Source organism: Schistocerca cancellata, chromosome 5, assembly GCF_023864275.1.
Source record: "Schistocerca cancellata isolate TAMUIC-IGC-003103 chromosome 5, iqSchCanc2.1, whole genome shotgun sequence".
In the NCBI taxonomy this organism is placed as follows: Eukaryota; Metazoa; Arthropoda; class Insecta; order Orthoptera; family Acrididae; genus Schistocerca; species Schistocerca cancellata.
In genome coordinates, this window is record NC_064630.1 from 648,464,423 (window position 1) to 648,485,651 (window position 21,229).

Genomic DNA, 21,229 nt, shown 5'->3' on the forward strand with positions numbered 1-21,229 from the left:
TAAACTCAGAAGAGTGTTCCTGGAGCCACTCTGTAGTGATTCTGGATGTGTGGGGTGTCAAACTGTCCTGCTGGAATTGCTCAAGTCCATCAGAGTGCACAATGGACATGAATGGATGCAAGTGATCAGACAGGAAGCTTACATACATGTCACCTGTCAGAGTCGTATCCAGACATATCAGGGGTCCCATATCACTCCAACTGCACACAACTCACACCTTTACAGAGCCTCCACCAACTTGAGCAGCTCCTGCTGACACGTAGGGTCTATGGATTCATGAGGTTGTCTCTATACCCATGCACGTCCATCTGCTTGATACCATTTGAAACAAGCCTCGTCCGATCAGGCAACATGTTTCCAGTCATCAACAGTCCAATTTCGGTGTTGATGGGCCCAGGTGAGGTGTAAAGCTTTGTGTCGTGCAGTCATTAAGGGTTCATGAGTGGGCCTTTGGCTCTGAAAGCCCATATCGATGATGTTTCGTTGAATGGTTTGCACACTAACAGTTGTTGATGGTCTGGCACTGATATCTGCAGCAATTTGCAGAAGGGTTGCACTTCTGTCATGTTGAACAATTCTCTTCAGTTGTTGTTAGTCCCATTATTGCAGGATTTTTTTTCCAGTCACAGCGATTTGATGTTTTACCAGATTTCTGATATTCACAGTGCACTCATCAAATGCCCGTACGGGAAAATCCCCACTTCACTGCTACCTCGGAAATGCTATGTCCCATCGCTTGTGTGCTGACTACAAAACAACATTCAAACTTGCTTAAATCTTTATAACTTGCCATTGTAGCAGCAGTAATCAATGTAACAACTGCGACAGGCACGTGATGTCTTCTATAGGCATTGCAGACTGCAGCACCATATTCTGTCTGTTTACATATCCCTGTATTTGAATATGCATGCAAGTACTAGTTTCTTTGGCTGTTCAGTGTATGAAAGCAGATCATTCACATACAAAAAGTACAAGAGAAGACTTAATAACAATCCATGTGGTACATTTGTAATGATTATTCCCCACTCTGCAGATGCTCTTTTGTTGCATTAATCTCCGGCTTTCTCAAGAGACAGGCTGCATTCTTGAAGTTAGATAGGATGAAGAACCACTTACCAGCATGACGTCTAATACCATAATACACTCCTGGAAATTGAAATAAGAACACCGTGAATTCATTGTCCCAGGAAGGGGAAACTTTATTGACACATTCCTGGGGTCAGATACATCACATGATCACACTGACAGAACCACAGGCACATAGACACAGGCAACAGAGCATGCACAATGTCGGCACTAGTACAGTGTATATCCACCTTTCACAGCAATGCAGGCTGCTATTCTCCCATGGAGACGATCATAGAAATGCTGGATGTAGTCCTGTGGAACGGCTTGCCATGCCATTTCCACCTGGCGCCTCAGTTGGACCAGCGTTCGTGCTGGACGTGCAGACCGCGTGAGACGACGCTTCATCCAGTCCCAAACATGCTCAATGGGGGACAGATCCGGAGATCTTGCTGGCCAGGGTAGTTGACTTACACTTTCTAGAGCACGTTGGGTGGCACGGGATACATGCGGACGTGCATTGTCCTGTTGGAACAGCAAGTTCCCTTGCCGGTCTAGGAATGGTAGAACGATGGGTTCGATGACGGTTTGGATGTACCGTGCACTATTCAGTGTCCCCTCGACGATCACCAGTGGTGTACGGCCAGTGTAGGAGATCGCTCCCCACACCATGATGCCAGGTGCTGGCCCTGTGTGCCTCGGTCGTATGCAGTCCTGATTGTGGCGCTCACCTGCACGGCGCCAAACACGCATACGACCATCATTGGCACCAAGGCAGAAGCGACTCTCATCACTGAAGACGACACGTCTCCATTCGTCCCTCCATTCACGCCTGTCGCGACACCACTGGAGGCGGGCTGCACGATGTTGGGGCGTGAGCGGAAGACGGCCTAACGGTGTGCGGGACCGTAGCCCAGCTTCATGGAGACGGTTGCAAATGGTCCTCGCCGATACCCCAGGAGCAACAGTGTCCCTAATTTGCTGGGAAGTGGCGGTGAGGTCCCCTACGGCACTGCGTAGGATCCTACGGTCTTGGCGTGCATCCGTGCGTCGCTGCGGTCTGGTCCCAGGTCGACGGGCACGTGCACCTTCCGCCGACCACTGGCGACAACATCGATGTACTGTGGAGACTTCACGCCCCACGTGTTGAGCAATTCGGCGGTACGTCCACCCGGCCTCCCGCATGCCCACTATATGCCCTCGCTCAAAGTCCGTCAACTGCACATACGGTTCACGTCCACGCTGTCGCGGCATGCTACCAGTGTTAAAGACTGCGATGGAGCTCCGTATGCCACGGCAAACTGGCTGACACTGACGGCGGCGGTGCACAAATGCTGCGCAGCTAGCGCCATTCGACGGCCAACACCGCGGTTCCTGGTGTGTCCGCTGTGGCGTGCGTGTGATCATTCATTGCTTGTACAGCCCTCTCGCAGTGTCCGGAGCAAGTATGGTGGGTCTGACACACCGGTGTCAATCTGTTCTTTTTTCCATTTCCAGGAGTGTATTTGAGCTTCTCTTGTATAACATTAAGAACTGCACAATAAAATGCTTTTACTAAGTCACAGAAAATGCCAGTTGGAAATATTTTGCCATTTACAAAACTACAGATGACAAGATTTGTCCGCACTCCATACTTACATGCTGAAGCAACAAAATGCAGCAATTTTATGCATTTTGGTGATTGTATGTTCCTTCCTTGTTAGAAATGAAGCACAAACTTCCGTTCTACTTTTGATGATGGCCTACAATGCTGGAGTTTGCCTGATTGTTAAGTTAAAAAAAATACATTTACCAAGACAGTTTTCTTCAATACCACTGTAGAAATTCAGGAGTCTTTCTTTAGTATGAGATATCAAGATTTTGAACAATGGAAAATCCAAGATGGAATTGAGAAAGGGACAGATTGCTACTCACCATATAGAGGAAATGTTGAGTTGCAGTATATAAGAAGCACTTTTTTCTTTGAAAAATTGCCTCCAAAATTCTGATGCATCTTCTCTCCCTCCCATCCTCCCATCACAAACCTGTCTTGCCTACAACGTGTCGTTGCAGTCTATGGTTCCAGTGAACTTGAATTGAGAGTGATTTGTGTTATCGGTAACAGTACAATATTTTTGTTAGTAGTTAGTTTCATAACGGAAAAATAAAAAGGATTCACATATGATGCAGACTATAAATTGAAAGTAATAGCATATGCAGAACAACACAGAAACAGAGCAGCTGGGTGGCATTTAGGCCCTCCACCAAGAGGAAAAACCATTCATGATTGGCTGGCTAGTAAAGAAGAACTGAAAAAAATGAGGAGAACTAAATGTGCAAACAGAGGACTGTATGCAAAATGGCAAAAACTAGAAAATGATGTACTGAAATGGATTCAATGACACCGGCAAAATGGCACTGGAATTAATACAAAAATGATTCAAATGCACACTCATAAGCTAGCGCTACAGTGGAACTTAAGAGACTTTAAGGGTAGAGTTGGTTGGAGCTACAGTTTTATGAAGTATAATGGACTTAACATGCCAACCAAAACCCAAAATGTCTCAGAAAATGCCACAAGAGTATGAAGAGAAAATATTATCTTTCTATTGCCTTACTATTCAACATCGAAAGAAAACTGGTGTGGAGCTAAGCCAAATATCGAATATGGATGAAACTCCTCTGATATTTCATGTGCCGAGTAACAGAACTGTTGCCATGAAATGTGATAAAATTGCAATTATAAAAACAAGTGGACTTGCAAAAATGCACTACACTGTTGTTCTTTCATGTTGTGCTGGCGGCACTAAACTTAACCCAATGATCATTTTCAAGCACAAAACAATGTCCAAATCTTCTGAAATACTGCCTGCTGCTGTTGTTCATGTACATGACAGGGGTTAGTTGAATGAGCTACTATGGCATTATGGATTAACAGAGTGTGGGAGAAAAGAGTGGTGACTTATTGAACAAGAGTTCTTTTCTTGTGTTCTATCAGTTTAGTAGTCATTTCAACAATGCTGTGAAAGAGAAATTGAAACAGAGAGCTTGCTGTTATTCTGGGAGGATGTACTTCACAACTGCAACCTCTTGATGTCTTGATAAATAAACCACTTAAAGTGTAGATACATCAGAGGAGGAATGGAACAAATTGATGATGATGGATGAATCCCAACATGAATTCATGTCAAAGGGAGCTTTAAAACAACCTACAATCAAACAAGTGTGTCTGTGGATAAAACAGTCATGGTCTAGAGTGAGAGAAGACATTATGGTTAAATCTTTCAAAAAGTGCAGCGTAAGTAGCGCTCTCGATAGCAGTGAAGACCATCTTATATATGAAGAGGACAACGAAAAGAAAGAAGAAAAAAATTTCAGATGATGATTTTCAGGATTTTAAAGGTCAGTTCGGTCTTATAAACTAGGAATTCTTTTTAGTCTGGTGTTGCGATTTAGTAACAAACATGGTAAAAATGTTATATTTTAAGAAACTACTTAAAAATTAAAATGCGTCTTATGTCCATAGAGTCTTATGACCAGTAAAATACGGTAAACTTTCACCCAAATGGCCTTCTTCTGAAACAGAAAACACACACACACACACACACACACACACACACACACACACACACACACACACACAAAACCACTGTCTCCAGCTGCTTGGCCGGATTGTGGGCAGCAACTGCACCTCATAGGAGCAGCTATTTGGCATGGGTGGTGGCTATAAGGAGAAAGCAATTGGGGGGAAGGGGGGGGGGGGAGGATAGCAGAGTGGGGACAGGGGAAGATGTTGGAGTGTGCTGGGGACTAGGTCGGGTTTGTCAGTTGTCATTCATGCAGATCAACAGTCTGTTAGTTGTCATCCCACGTAGAAAGCAGCACAGTGGCTGCAGCTTAGTTTGTAGATTACATGGCTGCTTTCACAGGTAGCCCCAGATTTGATGGGATAGAGGATGCCTGTGATCAGACTGGATTAGGTGTTGGTGGGAGGATATATGGGATATGTCTCGCAACTAGGCATACAAGCCATGGGGCAAGGGGTTTGGAAGGATGGAGTTGGGATGGACAAGGACATTGCGTAGTTTTTGTGGGTTGCAGAATAACATTGAGGGGTGAGAAGGATAATGGGCAGGATATTCCACATTTCAGGGCACAACGAGAGGTAGTCGAAACCCTGGCAGACAAGCAATTCAGTTGCTCTAGTCCTGGGAGGTACTGAGTCACAATATAGATTGTGCTTCTTTGTGGGTATTAAGGAGGTGGTAGATGACTGGAGAGCCAAGATACAGGAGAGCTGTTTCTGTACAGGGTTGAGAGGGTAATTTTGGTCTGTGAAGGCCCCAATGATATCTTTGCTATATTAATGAAGACAGACTGCTCATCACTACAGATGCAATGATCACAGGTAGCTAGGCCGTATGGAAGGGACGTTTTGGTTTGGAATGGATGGCAGCTGTCAGAGCGGAGATACTGCTCGTGGTTGGTAGGTTTCACACGGATGGAAGTACTGATGTAGCCATACTTTAGGTGGAAGTCAACATCAAGGAAGGTAGCTTGTTGGGTTGAAGACTAGGTGAAGTGAATGAGGGAGAGGGTGTTGAGCTTCTGGAAGAATGTGGATAGGATGTTCTCACCCTCAGCCCATATCACAAAGATGTTATCAATAAATCTACATCAGGTGAGGGGTTTTGGATTCTGGGTTGTTAGAGAAAGGACTCCTCTAGATGGCCGATTAATATGTCGGGATCAGACAGTGCCTTGTGGGTGACCATTGCTGAACCATGAATTTGTTTCTAGGTCATGCCTTCAAAGGAGAAGTAATTGTGGCTGAAGGTATAGTTGGTCATGGGGCCAGGAAGAGGTTGTACGTTTGGAGTCAGTTGGGCATCGGGAAAGGTAGTGTTCACTAGCAACAAGGCCATGAGCATTTAGGAGGTGGCATCAACAGCGATGAGCAGGACGTCATTTTGTAAAGGACCAGCAACAGTAGACACTTTGTGGAGGAATTGGTAAGTGTCTTTTGTGTAGAAGGGAAGTTTACAGGGAATAGGTTGAAGGTGTTTGTCTACAAGAGCAGAGATTCTCTCAGTGGGTAGTTCGGTTTATGTGCTTTACGAAGCATCTACAGGATAGGAGTGCAGGGAGTGGTAGAAGTGAGAAGAGAAAGAGACTCAGGGCAGAAGTTCTGGGATGGGTCTAAGGATTTGAAGATGAACTGGATATCCTGTTGGATTTCTGGAATGTGGTCACTTTCACAGGTAGCCCTGACATTGATGGGATAGGAGAGCTATATGCTGCCCAACTTGATGTGCCTCACTTCATTTACATCCACATCACACTCCACAAGCCACCCAATCGTGTGCAGTGGAGGGCACTTCAGGTTAGGGATGGGAAAAACCGACTGGTCAAAACTGAAATCAGTACTTTAGTTCTGAATAACCAGTATTTTTTCTTATTTGTTTGACCTCAGGGACAACAGGTTTTTTTCTAATCTTCCTTCCTTACTAACTTACACCTGGAAAAAAACACTTTTATATAAATTTGTCATAGCAGCAGTGCAAAATATTTTTGGTTTTTAAATAAAACTTTTTTAAAAAGTTGATAATGTTTATTCATAAAATTTTCATTGGTTTGAAATACTCAATTACTACAGTAAACTGGGAAGAGCAACCAGCATAATTTTAATAACAAGTCTACAGATAGAAACTAGTAACAAATGCATGACATAACAATTTTTACAGCATTGCAATATGGTCTGCTGCCAAGTGACATGGGCTATTAGACAGTAAGTATGTAGGTGCAGCGTGCAAGACTTCCACAATTCTTGACGTGTATGGTGCACCCTTTCTCTCTCAAGTGCTGCACTCACCCATCATTTTATTTCTAACAGCGGCCACAGAGTTCGTATAATTTTTAAATTTAACAAATGTAGGAATGATTTGCTTGTTGCCAGCACCTCAGTAAAAATGCAAGGGTGCTTAACAATCTACCTCTCTTGAGACATAAATTGTCAAACTGGAATTGTGCTTGGTCTCCAGACAATTACTATCACTCCATCCGAAAATTTCAGAGAACCTTTCAGCGGTATCCTGGGGCTGGGTTGATAGTGCCACTTGGGCGCTGGCTGACTGGACTGAACGACAAGCTAAAGTTCATCAAATGACAAAATACGATCAACTTGAGGCCCAAATGCGTGAAGACAAGGAGATGACTTTGGACAATGCCACAGTTTTGGTGCTAGAAATCACCTAAATTTTGCACCTACACCAGTGACCATTCTCATCTGAGACGTGATTAGTGGAACAGAACAGACTGTTTCGAAACTTCCTATGGATGCTGCCGAAGAGATTAGGCGTGACACATGCCGCATCTTGACTCAAGCTCCACCTAATAAGTCCAACTTTAACATCACCTTAGCTGAAAGAAATGCTCTATGAGAACTGAAAGGAGACCAAGACATCATAATCTTACCTGCTGACAAAGAAAATGCTACTGCACTTCTCTCATGCACAGAATATAATAGCAAGAGATACAAACTGCCCGACCATCCTGCATACAGTGGATTAAAAAGTGATCCGACAGGTAGGACCCAAAGAAAGACTTTGCAAGTCATCAGGAAAAGTTCGCTTCCAGAACAAGACACCAAGGGTTTGCCTTAACAGGCTGCAGTTTCTCCTAGAGTCTATGGCCTACTCAAGATCCATAAGAATGGGGTGCCTCTCTGTACCATTGTAAGTAATGTAGGAGCACCTACTTATTTTGTTGCTAAATATCTGACATCACTATTGGGACCTCTCACAGGCAATTGTGACTATCATATTCGAAACTCTGAGGATTTCATAGATTGCCTCAAAACTCTTAAGATTGCAATCATTGGATCTCTTAGTAAGTTTTGTTGTTGCGTCTATTTACAAAGGTGCCCTTGCAGTACTCTTTAGGGCTCATTAGCAACAAGTTTGAGGAGGACATAGTAGCATTATTTAAACAGGTGCTTACTTCAGCATACTTCTCATTTCATGACCAATATTTTAAAGAAGGGTAAAGTGTTGCCATGGGAAGCCCTCAGTCTCCTGTGGTGCCCATTTATTTTATGGAGGACTTTGAAAAAAAAAGCACTTCAGTCAGCCACTTTCAAACCCTTGTTTCCTGCGGTTATGTGGATGACACATTTGTGGTGTGGTCACATGGCCTTGATACTCTACCTATGTTTCTTCAGCATTTAAATTCGAACCATCTGAACATGAACTTCACAATGCAAGTGGAAAAGATGGTACTTTACCTTTTCTTGATGTTTTGGTACGAAGGAAAGCAGACGGAACCTTGGGACACCGCAGGCCAATGTATACAGATCTATCTAGAATGAAATTTTCATACTACAGCGGATTGTGTGCTGATATGTAACTTCCTGGCAGATTAAAACTGTTTGCCAAACTGAGACTCAAACTCGGGACCTTTGCCTTTCGTGGGCAAGTGCTCTACCAACTGAGCTACCCAAGCACGACTCACGTCCCGTCCTCACAGCTTTAATTCCGCCAGTACCTCGTCTCCTACCTTCCAAACTTCACAGAAGCTATCCTGCGCACCTTGCAGAACTAGCACTCCTGGAAGAAAGGATATTGTGGAGACACGGCTTAGCCACAGCCTAGGGGATGTTTCTAGAATGAAATTTCCACTCTACAGCGGAGTGTGGGCTGATATGAAACTTCCTGGCAGATTAAAACTGTGTCCCGTTCCTGTCAAAGACAATTACATACTAGAGATTCATTCAAGTTAGTCCATCAAAAGAATGGAGGCAACAATGTAAGCAACTCTGGCATAGACATTAGCCCTTTACTTTCCAACCATGGACTGCCAATTTTTGGTGATGATGGGCACAGGAACACACAGTTAATTTGAAACTACAAAAAACTTTGAAAAATGGCTAGCCTGGAGCTGATGAACTACAAAAACCAATCAGATTTTGGACTACAGAAAATGTTACAAATTTAGAAAAATACATGGACACTATTTTCCTTCTATAATATGAACCCCATTGTTCATAGCAAATTACATGACATTATTAATTAATAAGTTAATCAATCAACACTGTAGGTCATTTTGTACAGAAAAAATAAAGTAACAAAAGAATGTAGTCCAAGTTCAGAGTCTAACAGCGCTTGTAATCAAATCTGCAATAGAAAATGGTACTGTTTATTAACTTTGATGTTAATTACTGTGGAAGGTAATACATTTTAGATAATAATATAAAAAAAGAGGTATTCTTTAACTTTCAAATGGTGTAGGTTTACTTTACGGAACTAGCTGATTGATTATCTCATAGGTTTTTGTATGTAGCGAATTATAGTGCTAACTTTAATTAAATGTAACTTTTAATTAACAGCATTCTAATGAAAAATAACTAAACAAATGATATCAGAACAGTTGAAACAATAACTTGAGAAATAAGTACCAGAGAAATTAAGTCAAAATTAAAAATCAGAAGTTTTTAGGTAAGTGCTATGTATCATTAAGCAAATATATCAAACACAAGATAAAACTTAGAAAATAAGATTATTTCTTGGGAACAGAAAAACATAAGAGATGGAAAAAATTCACTGGCTCTGTCACACGGTGCAGCATGTGCCCTAGAGGTTGCACACTAATGCTTTTTTCCTCAATAACCAAGCAACCAATCATAGTGAAGCTCTTCATGAGTGTGAGCGGTTCTCATAAAAGATTTATACCAATTTCATGATCTTGGTGATTAAGTCAATAACCCTGCTCCAGACAATCCACAACATTCCATTCTTACACATAATGATGATTGCAGATGTAACTATGGAGCTTATGATCATAAGGTGTTACTAATGGCCTCTGGTGAAGGAATGTTTTTACTACAAAGAGAAATAACAAAGAAGGCTAAGAGGTCTTTCACTCTAAGACCCAATAAATATTCTGGAAACAATTCTAACCCTTTGCTTAGGAACCGTAAGTCAAATTGGGAAACAAACAGATATTTGAAGATTTCTCAAAACTGTGAAGTGTTTAATTACATAAAGAATATCACATGGGGCCATGAGACGGGTGCAGAGTGTCAAGCAGACATAAGAAAAGACTAAAGCATGTCAGCCAGTACACCATACTGAAGAAACATGGGGAATTTCTGGGCAAGTTCAAGTTCAGAACATGAATTAATAGGCAAATAAATATGATAATATGAGAGAACTTTCAAAAGTTCTCCATGCTGTACGATAGAAATGAAGAAAATGAGTTATTTTACAAAATACCTTTAGAGGTTTTCACAATCATCTCCATTCTTGCTCATGACAGCTCCCCGACATTTTGGCAACTTCTGTATTCTGGATAGGACACCTTCATTTTTGAGCTGTCTACTGACTTGGGTCACCTCACTGGAAGCTTCATCCACTGTATCAAAACATTTACTACAGAGTGATTTACTTTGGGAAACAAATCAAAATATGGTGGGCTCATATCTTGACTGTATGGAGGGTGGGGAAGTATTTCCCGTTTATATTTGTCATGCTTTTCTCTCATTGGTAGACCAATATGCGGTCTTGCATTATCGTGCAAAATGGAAACATCAGCTGCTAGTATGTCGGGCTTTCTTTGACGAATTTTTGGGTGCAAAACATTTTGCAGAACAGTTTGTGGTATGCGCCTGTTGTAGATGTCCCCTAGGGTCTCATTTGTAGCTGTGACACCATTCATGTCTTATGCAAAGATCATCAGTTTCACCTTTGCTTGTTGGCAAAAGAAGTTTTCCAGGTGTGGAGAGTCGGAATTTTTCCATTGTGACAACTATCGAGAGTTCAGTTCCGACTCAAAATCTTGCACCCAGTTTTCATGAAGTGCAACAATCCTTTTCAGAAATGTGCTCTTTCTGTTCAATAACATTGAAGCTATTCTTCTGTGATCCTTTTGCAACTTGCTTCCTGCTCTTCACTCAGATCTTGCAGAACCCATCTGGTAGCAACTTTTCTCATCTTTAACTTTTCAGCCTTCATTCTGTGAACTGAAGCGACAGACATTCTGGTTCCAAACACAATTTCCTCATGTGTTTTTCGCCAATCCTCTCTCAAACTGTCAGAGGTGTGTCTGTCCCAGCTGATGGCCTTCCACTTCTGGGGTTGTCCTCAATGCTTAACCAAGCTTTGTCACAGAAACGAGCAGACCACCATGATACAGTGCTATGACCCACTACACTATTCCCACACTCTTCTCTCAAAGCATTATAAATTTCTGTTGGGTTCTTTCCACATATGGATTCAATTTTAATGTAGGAACACTTGTCACTGTGTATATTCCGACCTGACTCGATTGCAGCTTCCATTTTAAAACTTGAATTACTCACATGAACCAGTAAACACATATCTGACAGTGACATGAATTTCAACTTCATTAAGCCACTGTGAGAGATGCGCGTGCACAGTGTGCAGGGCTTTTGAAATGACCTCTGTATGTTAAATACTTCACAGTGTTGCTCTGGTAGAAAGCAACATCTAAACAAAATACCATGTGCAATGGAAAGGCTATTTAGTGAAGAAATAATATCAAGATAAACCACAACCATACCTGGAACCTTATGAACACTGTCCATCACACTTTCCCAAGACATGGTAATTGCCCCAGTTGACACAGTTGGCCCAACAAATGAAGCTTCTGTTCCAGAGCTCATCCATGCCTGGTATGTCCTGTCCCACAGTTCAAGAAACTGGCTTTCCAATTGGGCTCCTTTCTGGGGCTCCACATCCTTCAACCAGCCTTTGACCTAAAGCACAAAACGAAAGAAAAAGAATAAATGAAATGAATTGTATCAATATTGAATGTGTTGAAGTTTGTGATAGTTCCTTTATAAGGTGAACAATGAGATCCGGCTCCACTCAAGAGTTGAAGGTAATTTATTTAAAACAAGACCTGTTTCGGGCTTGTGCCTAGTTTGAGATGATTATACACTCATGTTCATATTCCCATATTCAGTGATTTCAATGTAGCTGGAGTATCAAAATTGTAAGTGCACATTTGCCACCCATCCCCCCTTAAAAATGAGTTTATAAAAAAAAAAAAAAAAAAAAAAAAAAATTGCAATTATGATTTGGACACTCCAGCTACATTAAACTCAAACACTGACCGTGGAAAAATGAAAACTAATGTATAATCACCTGAAGATGGGCACAAACCCAGAACTGGCCACATTTTAAATAAATCATCTTCATCTGTGATTGGTAGCAGATCTTATTCTCACCCAATAAATAAAATTTAATTATTTTTTGCTATCAACATTTGGTACAGGTCTTGAAGGTTGCCTCTCTTTACTTAACAGTCCTGTAACAAACTATCTTCACTGCTTTTCTGTTTCAAAATTCCAACAGTTTTAAAGCTTATATACATTTCTGGATATGATTCAGTCCTGCAATGGACCATTCTGCATTCTAAGCAGAATCAATCTCTTTCTTCACCATCTGGTGTCACGTATCACACAGAAAAAATCGTCTGTCCCTTATGTTCAATCCACTAAGCTACTTACACATTGTCACAACAAGCAACAATTGACTGTGGCTACCTCCAAATTGTTGTCCACCCATAGTTCCCCAAGCACTCTCATGCAAATATAGCATATAGCCCAGCTATCTTTCAACCTCTTGGCCTCATCCAACAGCATACCTTCCCACCAAATACACTATCTGATCAAATGTATCCAGAAATTTACTAGAGACATTAATATGGGGTGTCTCCACCCTTCACCTTTATGAATGTTTGAAGTCTGCTGGTCACAATTTCAGTCAGGTTTTTCAATGTCTGTGGAGGAGTAGCAACCCATTCTTCCTCAAGTACCGAGACCAGAGAAGGTAATGATGTTGGACACTAGGGTGTAGAGCGAAGTCAATGTTTTACTCATCCCTAAGGTGTCCCATTGAGTTCAGGCCAGGACTCTGGGCAGAACAGTATATTTCAGGAAAGTTACTGTCCACAAACCGTTGCCTCACAGATGCTGCTTTATGACAGCGAGCATCAATCAACATCTTCAAACAGTTTCTCTACTGTACACAGTACAAACTGCTGTGAAGTGTGTTCACATCCTTCTGTATTTAGTGTTTTCTTTAGCACAGTAAGTGGACCACACCCTACCCACGAGACATACCCCTATAACACAACACCACCTTCTCCCTTCACTGTTGGCACTACACAGGAGGGCAGGTAATATTCTCCAGGCATTCATCACACCCAAATCCTTCCATCAGACTGATAACTTAGCCCTTTTTTTTTAACTCCCTACGCACAGAGATTGCGCTAGCTGGACAGCTGCTACTACTCTGGAATCACAACTAATTCCTTCCACTGGTTTTGTGTGATTTTCTCTAACCACCCTCCGGAATGCTTCACAGTCTCTGTCAGCCAGTACACGTGGTCTGCCTGGTCTTGGTTTAATTGTGGTTACCCATTCACATTTCCAATTCACAATCACATTAGTCAACACTCGAAAGGCTGAAATGTACCTGATGGATTTGTTACTCAGGTGACCAGTCCACATTGAAGATGCCATGCTCTTCTGTGAGACCCATTCTGCTGTTACTGCTTCTCCACTGATGACACAATATTCCCCACCTCCTTTTATTCTGGCATGTCTGCCTCTTGTGACATCTAGTGGTCACTTCCATATCACATAGGGTTGTCTGGCTACATTTGATCAGATGGCTACTAACATTCATGACACTACATACCAAGTCTTGTATTTCTTTCTCATTAAACTAGACCCTACCTCTGCTTTCTTATGACTGAGTGATTTTATTATGAGAAACTGAGAAAGTATCTTCTTCTTCTTTTCCTAATGCCTTTATCCTGCGTCTGCGCAGGGTCGGTATGGTTAGAGACGGATTTGGCAAGGTTAATGTTAAGGAGTGACTGGTTGCCCTTTCTGCTGCCACCCCCTCCCACCCACGTAACAAATCATAGACATTTTCATCTTTCACGAACACAAAAAACTTGACATTCCTGCTAACTTATTTTTGTTGTCATTTACGTCGTCTGAGAACATCTCTTTGTTTGGTTTGTCAACATCTGAAGCTTGTAATGTTCCCTACACTGAGTATGTACACTTCTCAAAGCACTGACTTTCAGGTGAGCGACATGTATTGAATATTACTTAGCTCACTGTAGTTCTGGGCGTGTGAATTTTATGACTGCTTCTTTGCCTTATATTGATATCTGGAATAACGCTGGAGGTCATATTGCTTAACACAGAATCAAATTCTTTGAAATAAATACAGAGAGTTTCTTCAGACACATATGCAATGTACTCTTAAAAAAAAGCACAGTCCAATTTTCATAATAAATCTTTTGTACTTCAAGAACATTACATGAACTTCTCTGTACAGATCTGACATATGAATGACATGAATCAAAATTACTATCTTCTGCTGTTTCTTTTCACATCGTTCCCATCATTATTAGGCTGGGACATTTAGTCCAGGCTTGCCACGCAACTCCAAACTGAGTCGATGGTGCACAGAGTACGGACATAAAGATCGCCTTCCCACCTTGTACATACACAGAGCCCCTTGCCATACTCATCAAATGCAGAATACATAACACAATAGTTACATTCTCCTAGATTCTAATTCATTATAACCTTTTATTGTTCACAAGCATCATCCACCAAAAAGTTAGATGTAGGGTACTGTATCGCTCTTCCGGAATGATATGTAACATCACAGGCTTCCTACTCAAACACCTATGGCATGTATTAAAGGCACAATTTTCTGGGTAACTTCATTCCAGTACCCTGTCTAACTAATGAGGAATGGTACTGTCTCACCCTACATTAACACTACCCATACACACACTGTTAACTGGTGAAATTTCATCAACCAATACACATATGGAATCAGATCTACATTCTCTCTCCTCCTCAATTAACGAGGGCTACCTGGAAAGTAATCTCTGCTCGGGGAGAAAGCTGCGTTGACACACACAGCAGGTCAATGTGCTTACATTAGCTGTAACAAGAATGTAACAATTCTTCTCATTCACCTACAGTAGCTGTACAAAATTAGACTTGAAACTGAAAATCTCAACTGAGATGCCTTCAGTAATGCAGATGTTGTGCAAAACTTCTCAAAGTTGTTGACATTCACCATGATATACTGCTTGATAAGAAATTGAAGAACCCAAAAGAAATAGTTGGATGTCAATGTGAATGTGTACGAACTACCAGTGGGTACATAAACTATTATGAGCCAAAAATGAGTTTAATATTCTGGTCCTGTGATGCAGGATGTATCACATATTAAGCTGATAAGGACAGATTTTTTAGGCTTGAGGTAATACTTAGAAGTGGGAAGGAACACAGGATAGGTTACACTTCAGGTATAGATCAAGCCAGAGGACCAGTTTGGTGGCCGAGTCATCTGGGAGCCGTAGCGTGCTTTCAGATTGGCCAGGGAGTCATAACGCACCAGCTCATACCGGACCAATAATAGTGCTGGTGTAAGAATTATCTTAGCAAGAAAATAGGATATCTTTAGTTGATGTGTAGTGCAGTGGCACAGTCCAGCCAAGATAAAAGAGGCAAATGCTTAAGTTAACCCCGGAATTCCACGCAGAGCCATAAAGGTTTTTGCAAAGACGGCCAGAGTTCGACAGACAACTTTCGCGTAGGAAGGGCTACCGCAGCCGTCACCCTTTGAAAAAAGAAGGGTCTGAAGAATCATAGGTCACATTTTAGTGTGGGACAACATTGTAGCTTACAAGCGATTATGCTGATGAGAACAGATATCACACTTTGATCTTAGCCAAAAGGCCGCGAACACGTGGTAATGTTGCTCAGGTGAGACAATGTTATCAGCATCTGACATAGTTTTAATGGATCCTCATTGCTTGTTATCTTTAAAAGATAACTTATGATTGTTAAAGTGATGGGTGATTTTATTTGTGTAAAAATTAAAATCTTCTCTCTGAGTATTTGCAGAATTAATGTCAGATAGAGATTTTCTTGTTGACAGCCATTCCTTCCTGGAATATTATATGGCCACAGTGGCCAGTTATTCCAAGCGAAACTATGTCATTGCTCACAATAAGTTATTACTAATATTCTAATTTTCCAGAATTTCTGCATGTTTTAAGCGCACCAGACTGCAAATAGCCAAATACGTTCCAGCACTGACGCAACTAAAATTTTTATCTTTTATCAAAAGCTACATTACATCGGCAACAAACATAAAGACCATATTTTCCTTGTAAATAAGAGAACATCTTGCTCTTGGCTGAAAAACTGCTTTTATGTGAAGAGGGCAACATCTCACTTAGATCATTCCTAGCTATTCTTTTGAAAATCCCTGCTGTGAGATAAGCAATATTGCATTATTAGGAATTCATATAACAGTGTTGTAATTCTATCTCTCTTATAACAATGCAGGCATAAACTACTGGCACTTCGTGTATAAAAGCCCACATCTGCAAATAATGTTAAACTGTACAACAAATATCACTTCATATTATTACATTAGTAAAATCCTTTTTAGAATTAAATTGCCACCTACAATATGGGCCTCCATTTTACAATATTTGTATTTAGTTAAGTAAAATGTATATATATGTAGCTGTCTTTTTTCATACAGCGGAGATGCTGAGTCGCAGTTAGGCCCAACAAAAAGATTCTTACAATTATAGTTTTCGGCCGTTAAGGCCTTTGGCAACAATAGACACACACACGCTCGCACGTGCCCCCGCTGCCCCCCCCCCCCCCCTCCCACACACACACACACGTGCATCACAAACACAACTCACACACACACGACTCGTTACAAACAACTGAGTTGTGTGTGCGAGTTGCATTTTTTGTGTGTGTGTGTGTGTGTGTGTGTGTGTGTGTGTGTTGTTGATGAAGGCCTTAATGGCTGAAAGCTATAATTGTGAGACTTTTTGTTGTGCCTATTTGCGACTCAGCATTTCCACTATATGGTGTGTAGCAACTTTTCTTCTCATAATATTGTTACATTCCATCCTGGATTTTCCATTGCTTGATAGCTGTCTTTTTTTTTTCATATTAATACAAGTGTAATTTCTCTTTCATATACCGATGAAAAATATACTGAGGGAGAAACGTAATATATGAGAATTACCCAGAAACAACAGTTATAATAACTATATGACAAGAATAGATCCAGAGTCTACAAAAGGTAAGGAACTGTGTGCATGTCGTGTGTTTTCAGGTTGCACATCAGTGAGTCTGCAGGACATGCTGCTAGTTATCGATTTGTGTTAAGAATTTACAAACAACTGATGCTATAACTGCACCTAGGTATCAGCTGCTACGTAATTGTCAACTGTTAGGAATAATTTTCTGCTGACACCTGGCCAATTTTTCTGTGTATTTGTGTGTCTTCACATTTAAGCTGTGCATCACTGTGTGTTCGTGTGTACCGTGTTACATTAGTACAATGAAATGGTTAGCACAAAATGGGAAGATAAAGCGTATGTGGAAGTAATTCCAAGTACAGAATCCCAAGACTGTATATGATGGAATGAATTCTGAATCCTATACACAAGAAACAAAAAATACATAGTATATCTTTAGTCACACTGGATTCTTAACAGTGAAAGTGTACCTACGGTGTTACATTGCAGTAATGTGGTAGACATTATGAGGCAGGGGCAGCAACAAGTGATCCCTTGCCGATAATAAAACCAGAAAATGATTTAGTCAACATGCTGGAATTGTGTGAGAAGGAACAAGAGGAAAGATAGGCAATAAGCGAAAAGCAATTTTTTGCCAATTCTGAAAAACAGTGAGAGGAAAACAAAATGTTTTAGACAAGGAATGAGAGGAAAGACAGGCGATCAGAGAAAGGCAACTTCTCACAAATTTTTGAAAACAATGAAAATAAAAACAAGAGTTTTAGAGGAGGAGTGAGAGCAAAAACAAATTCTTAGGGAGAAAGAGGTTATATGACTGTTCAATGAAGCTTTAGCTAGTTGTGACGAAGTACGATTTACAAGGTTAAATCATCACATACTTGATACTTGCGGCAGCTCTTGCTGAAAGTATCAGGGAAGATTTAGCTAGTATTCCTAGCGAGATCAGTGTTTTGCAAACTAGTTGCAAAGATTTACCACAGACTGTGGTTCAGCTGAGTGCAGATGTCAGAAACATTTCTGGATGAGATTAAAAAGGTACGAGAGAAATCATTAAGGAGGAGGTGCAGCTATCAAAGCACCCTTTGGCAAGAGCGAGACCTGCCAAGGTTTGCAAAACAAGTTTTCAGCATAGCGAAAATGGGACACAAGTAATGTCAGATAACCTGAACATGATGTAAGAAGTAATAAAATGTTTGAGCAAATGAATGTATCTCATCCTGTATTACAGAAAGGGAACAATCTTTGCCACAATCAAGATTCGAATCCATGTTTCATGGAGACGAGGGCCAAATTAGCCCACATTTGCCAAAAGTGAACAGAGTATGACTGGAACAGAACCAGCCATGCCAATATTGACCAGTCTAATGCAGGAAGAAAGCTTAATGAAGTACCAGCAGTTTCAGATGTTTAACAAACATAAGAAAACAATTCATCCTGTAGTTTTTATTAGGAACTTTAATAGTGTTTTGCCTCATTTGTGGACCGAGTGGCAAAAGATTCAATTCGTAATTTCACACATAATGGGAGATGCCTCATTGTAGGTACTCCATGTTGCTGAAAGTTGTTAACACCTTTGCAGAATTTGAAAAATGGTTTTAGGGTGTTTCTTGTCAAGTTCTATGGAAGAGCAGTTAAGGAAACTTGTATGTAGCCCAGAGATATGTAACCCTAAGCAGGAGAATCTTAGAAGATAATACTTGAATATGACATGACACAGGGACAAGCTGATATCACACAGGGATGTTTTACGAATACTAAAGCATGCATACCAGTCTCTACTGGAGATAACCTAGTTCAGGTGCCCGATACAGATTTGGAACATTTTCTTTCTGTAGTCAGTTCTTTAGACGTCACACAGGAGGATGTGAAGAATTCGAGAGAGAATAATGTGGCAAATCATAATAATGGAGAGAGTGGCAGGAACCACAACAACCATCAAGGTGATAGTAATCAAAGGGAAATGGTTTCAGACCGAGTAGCAATGGTAACAAAAATAATGGCTACTATAACCAAGATTCAAATAGCAGTACAAACAGTAAGGGTAGGTCACAGTTTGGTAGTCCCAACAATGGCAGCTACCAGAGTAACTACAACAATTCTAATACCAAAAGATGAAATGACAATAGCTTTAATTTAAACAGAAATAAAAACTTGTGACCCTCTACCGGGTCTAGGCCGAACCCAGGATCCACTGGCTGGAACCCTGATTCGGGGCAACAACCTCAGAAAGAACCATTACATCAAGTTATGTGATTCCTATGCCTGATGCAGGAAATCAGTCGCACTGGCAGCCTTTGCACCAAAATACTCAAAATCAAACACCACAACATACTGTACATCTTGTGGAGATGACTGATAACATTCAGAGTAAACCTTCACAAATATGAAAGTATGACAACCCCTATAAGTCTTTGGCAGGCAGTCTCAACACAGGGCGAAGGCACACAGCACAGTGTTCTGAACACGCTAAGGTATAACGACGGGCAAGACCTCAGACATAAACTGTTTGATGCAACCTGTAATTATCAGAAGGAAAGTGTAAAGAAAGTCCAAGCTGCTGCAGTATAAATTTCATTCAATTACAACTGGTAATCGATACCGCAGCATTGGTTAAAGTTAAGGATAGCAATTTCTTTAGACGTGTGAATCACATTAAAAGGCTACCCATGTTACCAGTGCAAAACTGTAAAGGAGTTGGAGCCTTCGGTGCAACAGGTCAAATAATTAAGCACCAAGTGGAGGCCGAAGTGGTATTCGGAAAAGGTACAACAGTATGCCCTTTTCCATTGGTAAATAAATTACACAGAGGAACAAAAAAAAATTTCTTTTATGTAAGAAGTTTATGGAGTCCATTTAGATACATTTGATGACAAAGTACTTAGCCTGTAAATTATTTTGCTTGAATAAACTCTAGTTCTCATGATAAACTGTTCTATAAAAAATAAACCTTTTTTTCTGATCTACCCTTATTACCGTGTCTTTTTTGAAGTAAGGTAACTATACTGTGTGACTCAACATAGCCTAGTGCCTTTGTATTGGTAACTATGAGAGGAATCGAACAGATGGCACCTTGTGCGCATTTGGCAAACTATGTTAACTATCTCTGCTTTTCACAGAGAGCGCCGTGTAAGCTTCTTGTGTAAATCATTTGTTAAAATTTTTCTACAATCGTGATACTGTCCTGTTTGGGTGTTTTCGTTACAGAAAGTATGAGTTCTTCACGGAAGTCTTGTGTTAATAACTCCGACCATTTCTGCTATGTACATGGTAAATATTGTCAAGAAAAGCAATGACGGAATATAAATGATTTTGTAAAATAAAGCTATCAGGCATATTCTGGTAAACAATTTAGATATTTTGGAAAACAACCTGGACAACAAGATAAATGTTGGGCCCCACACAATGTTTGTAAAACTTGCGTGGAGTCACTTCAATATTGGAGTCATGGATGTGAAAAGGGCTTCTGTTTGGAATGCCGATGATATGGACAGAGCCAAGAAACCAAATCGATGATTGCTACTTTCATGCTGTTAATGTAAAAGATATGAGTTGATAAAAGAAGCACTCTTGGGTTTACCCAAATATAGAATCCGCTAGGCCATCAATCTTGCACTGTGAAGATTTTCCAATACGAATATTTTACTTCCTTATCAGGCGACGGCTGTGATGATGTCAAAATGTTAGAGTGTCAGAATAAAAGCAATAGTGGAAGTGAATTCAAAGAATGCGGTCCAGCACTGCAAGGATTTTCTCAGGGTCAGCTAAACAATTTTATTTGAGATTTAAATTTATCTAAAAAATCAGCTGATGTTCATATGACAAGACTAAAAGAAAAACATTGCCTTCAGCCTCATGTATCAATAACATCTTATTGAACTAGAGAATGCAATATTCTCCCACATTTTGATGAAATATACTGTAGTAGTGTTTCTGGGCTTTTAAATTTAATGGGTCTTCAAGCAAACAATCCAAGAGACTAGTGACTCAGATAGCACAATGGAAAAAAAAAAATGTTTTAAATGTGTGTTACTGTGTATATCAAAATGTT

The 21,229-nt window shown here is 40.7% G+C and overlaps 1 protein-coding gene and 1 pseudogene across 2 annotated transcripts in view; both read right to left on the bottom strand.

The window, feature by feature from the left end:
• LOC126187677 (transmembrane protein 245) overlaps positions 1–21,229 on the bottom strand; it is a 246,221-nt gene that overhangs the window by 107,917 nt on the left and 117,075 nt on the right. For both annotated transcript variants that reach the window (XR_007537772.1, XM_049928911.1), the window contains exon 8: positions 11,620–11,815. Coding sequence is in view for 1 of the 2 variants with exons in the window: in XM_049928911.1 (XP_049784868.1) it covers positions 11,620–11,815 (196 nt within the window). In the remaining variant the exon portion in view is untranslated. The remainder of the gene's footprint in view (positions 1–11,619; positions 11,816–21,229) is intronic.
• On the bottom strand, positions 15,737–15,856 carry LOC126189806 (U2 spliceosomal RNA; annotated as a pseudogene).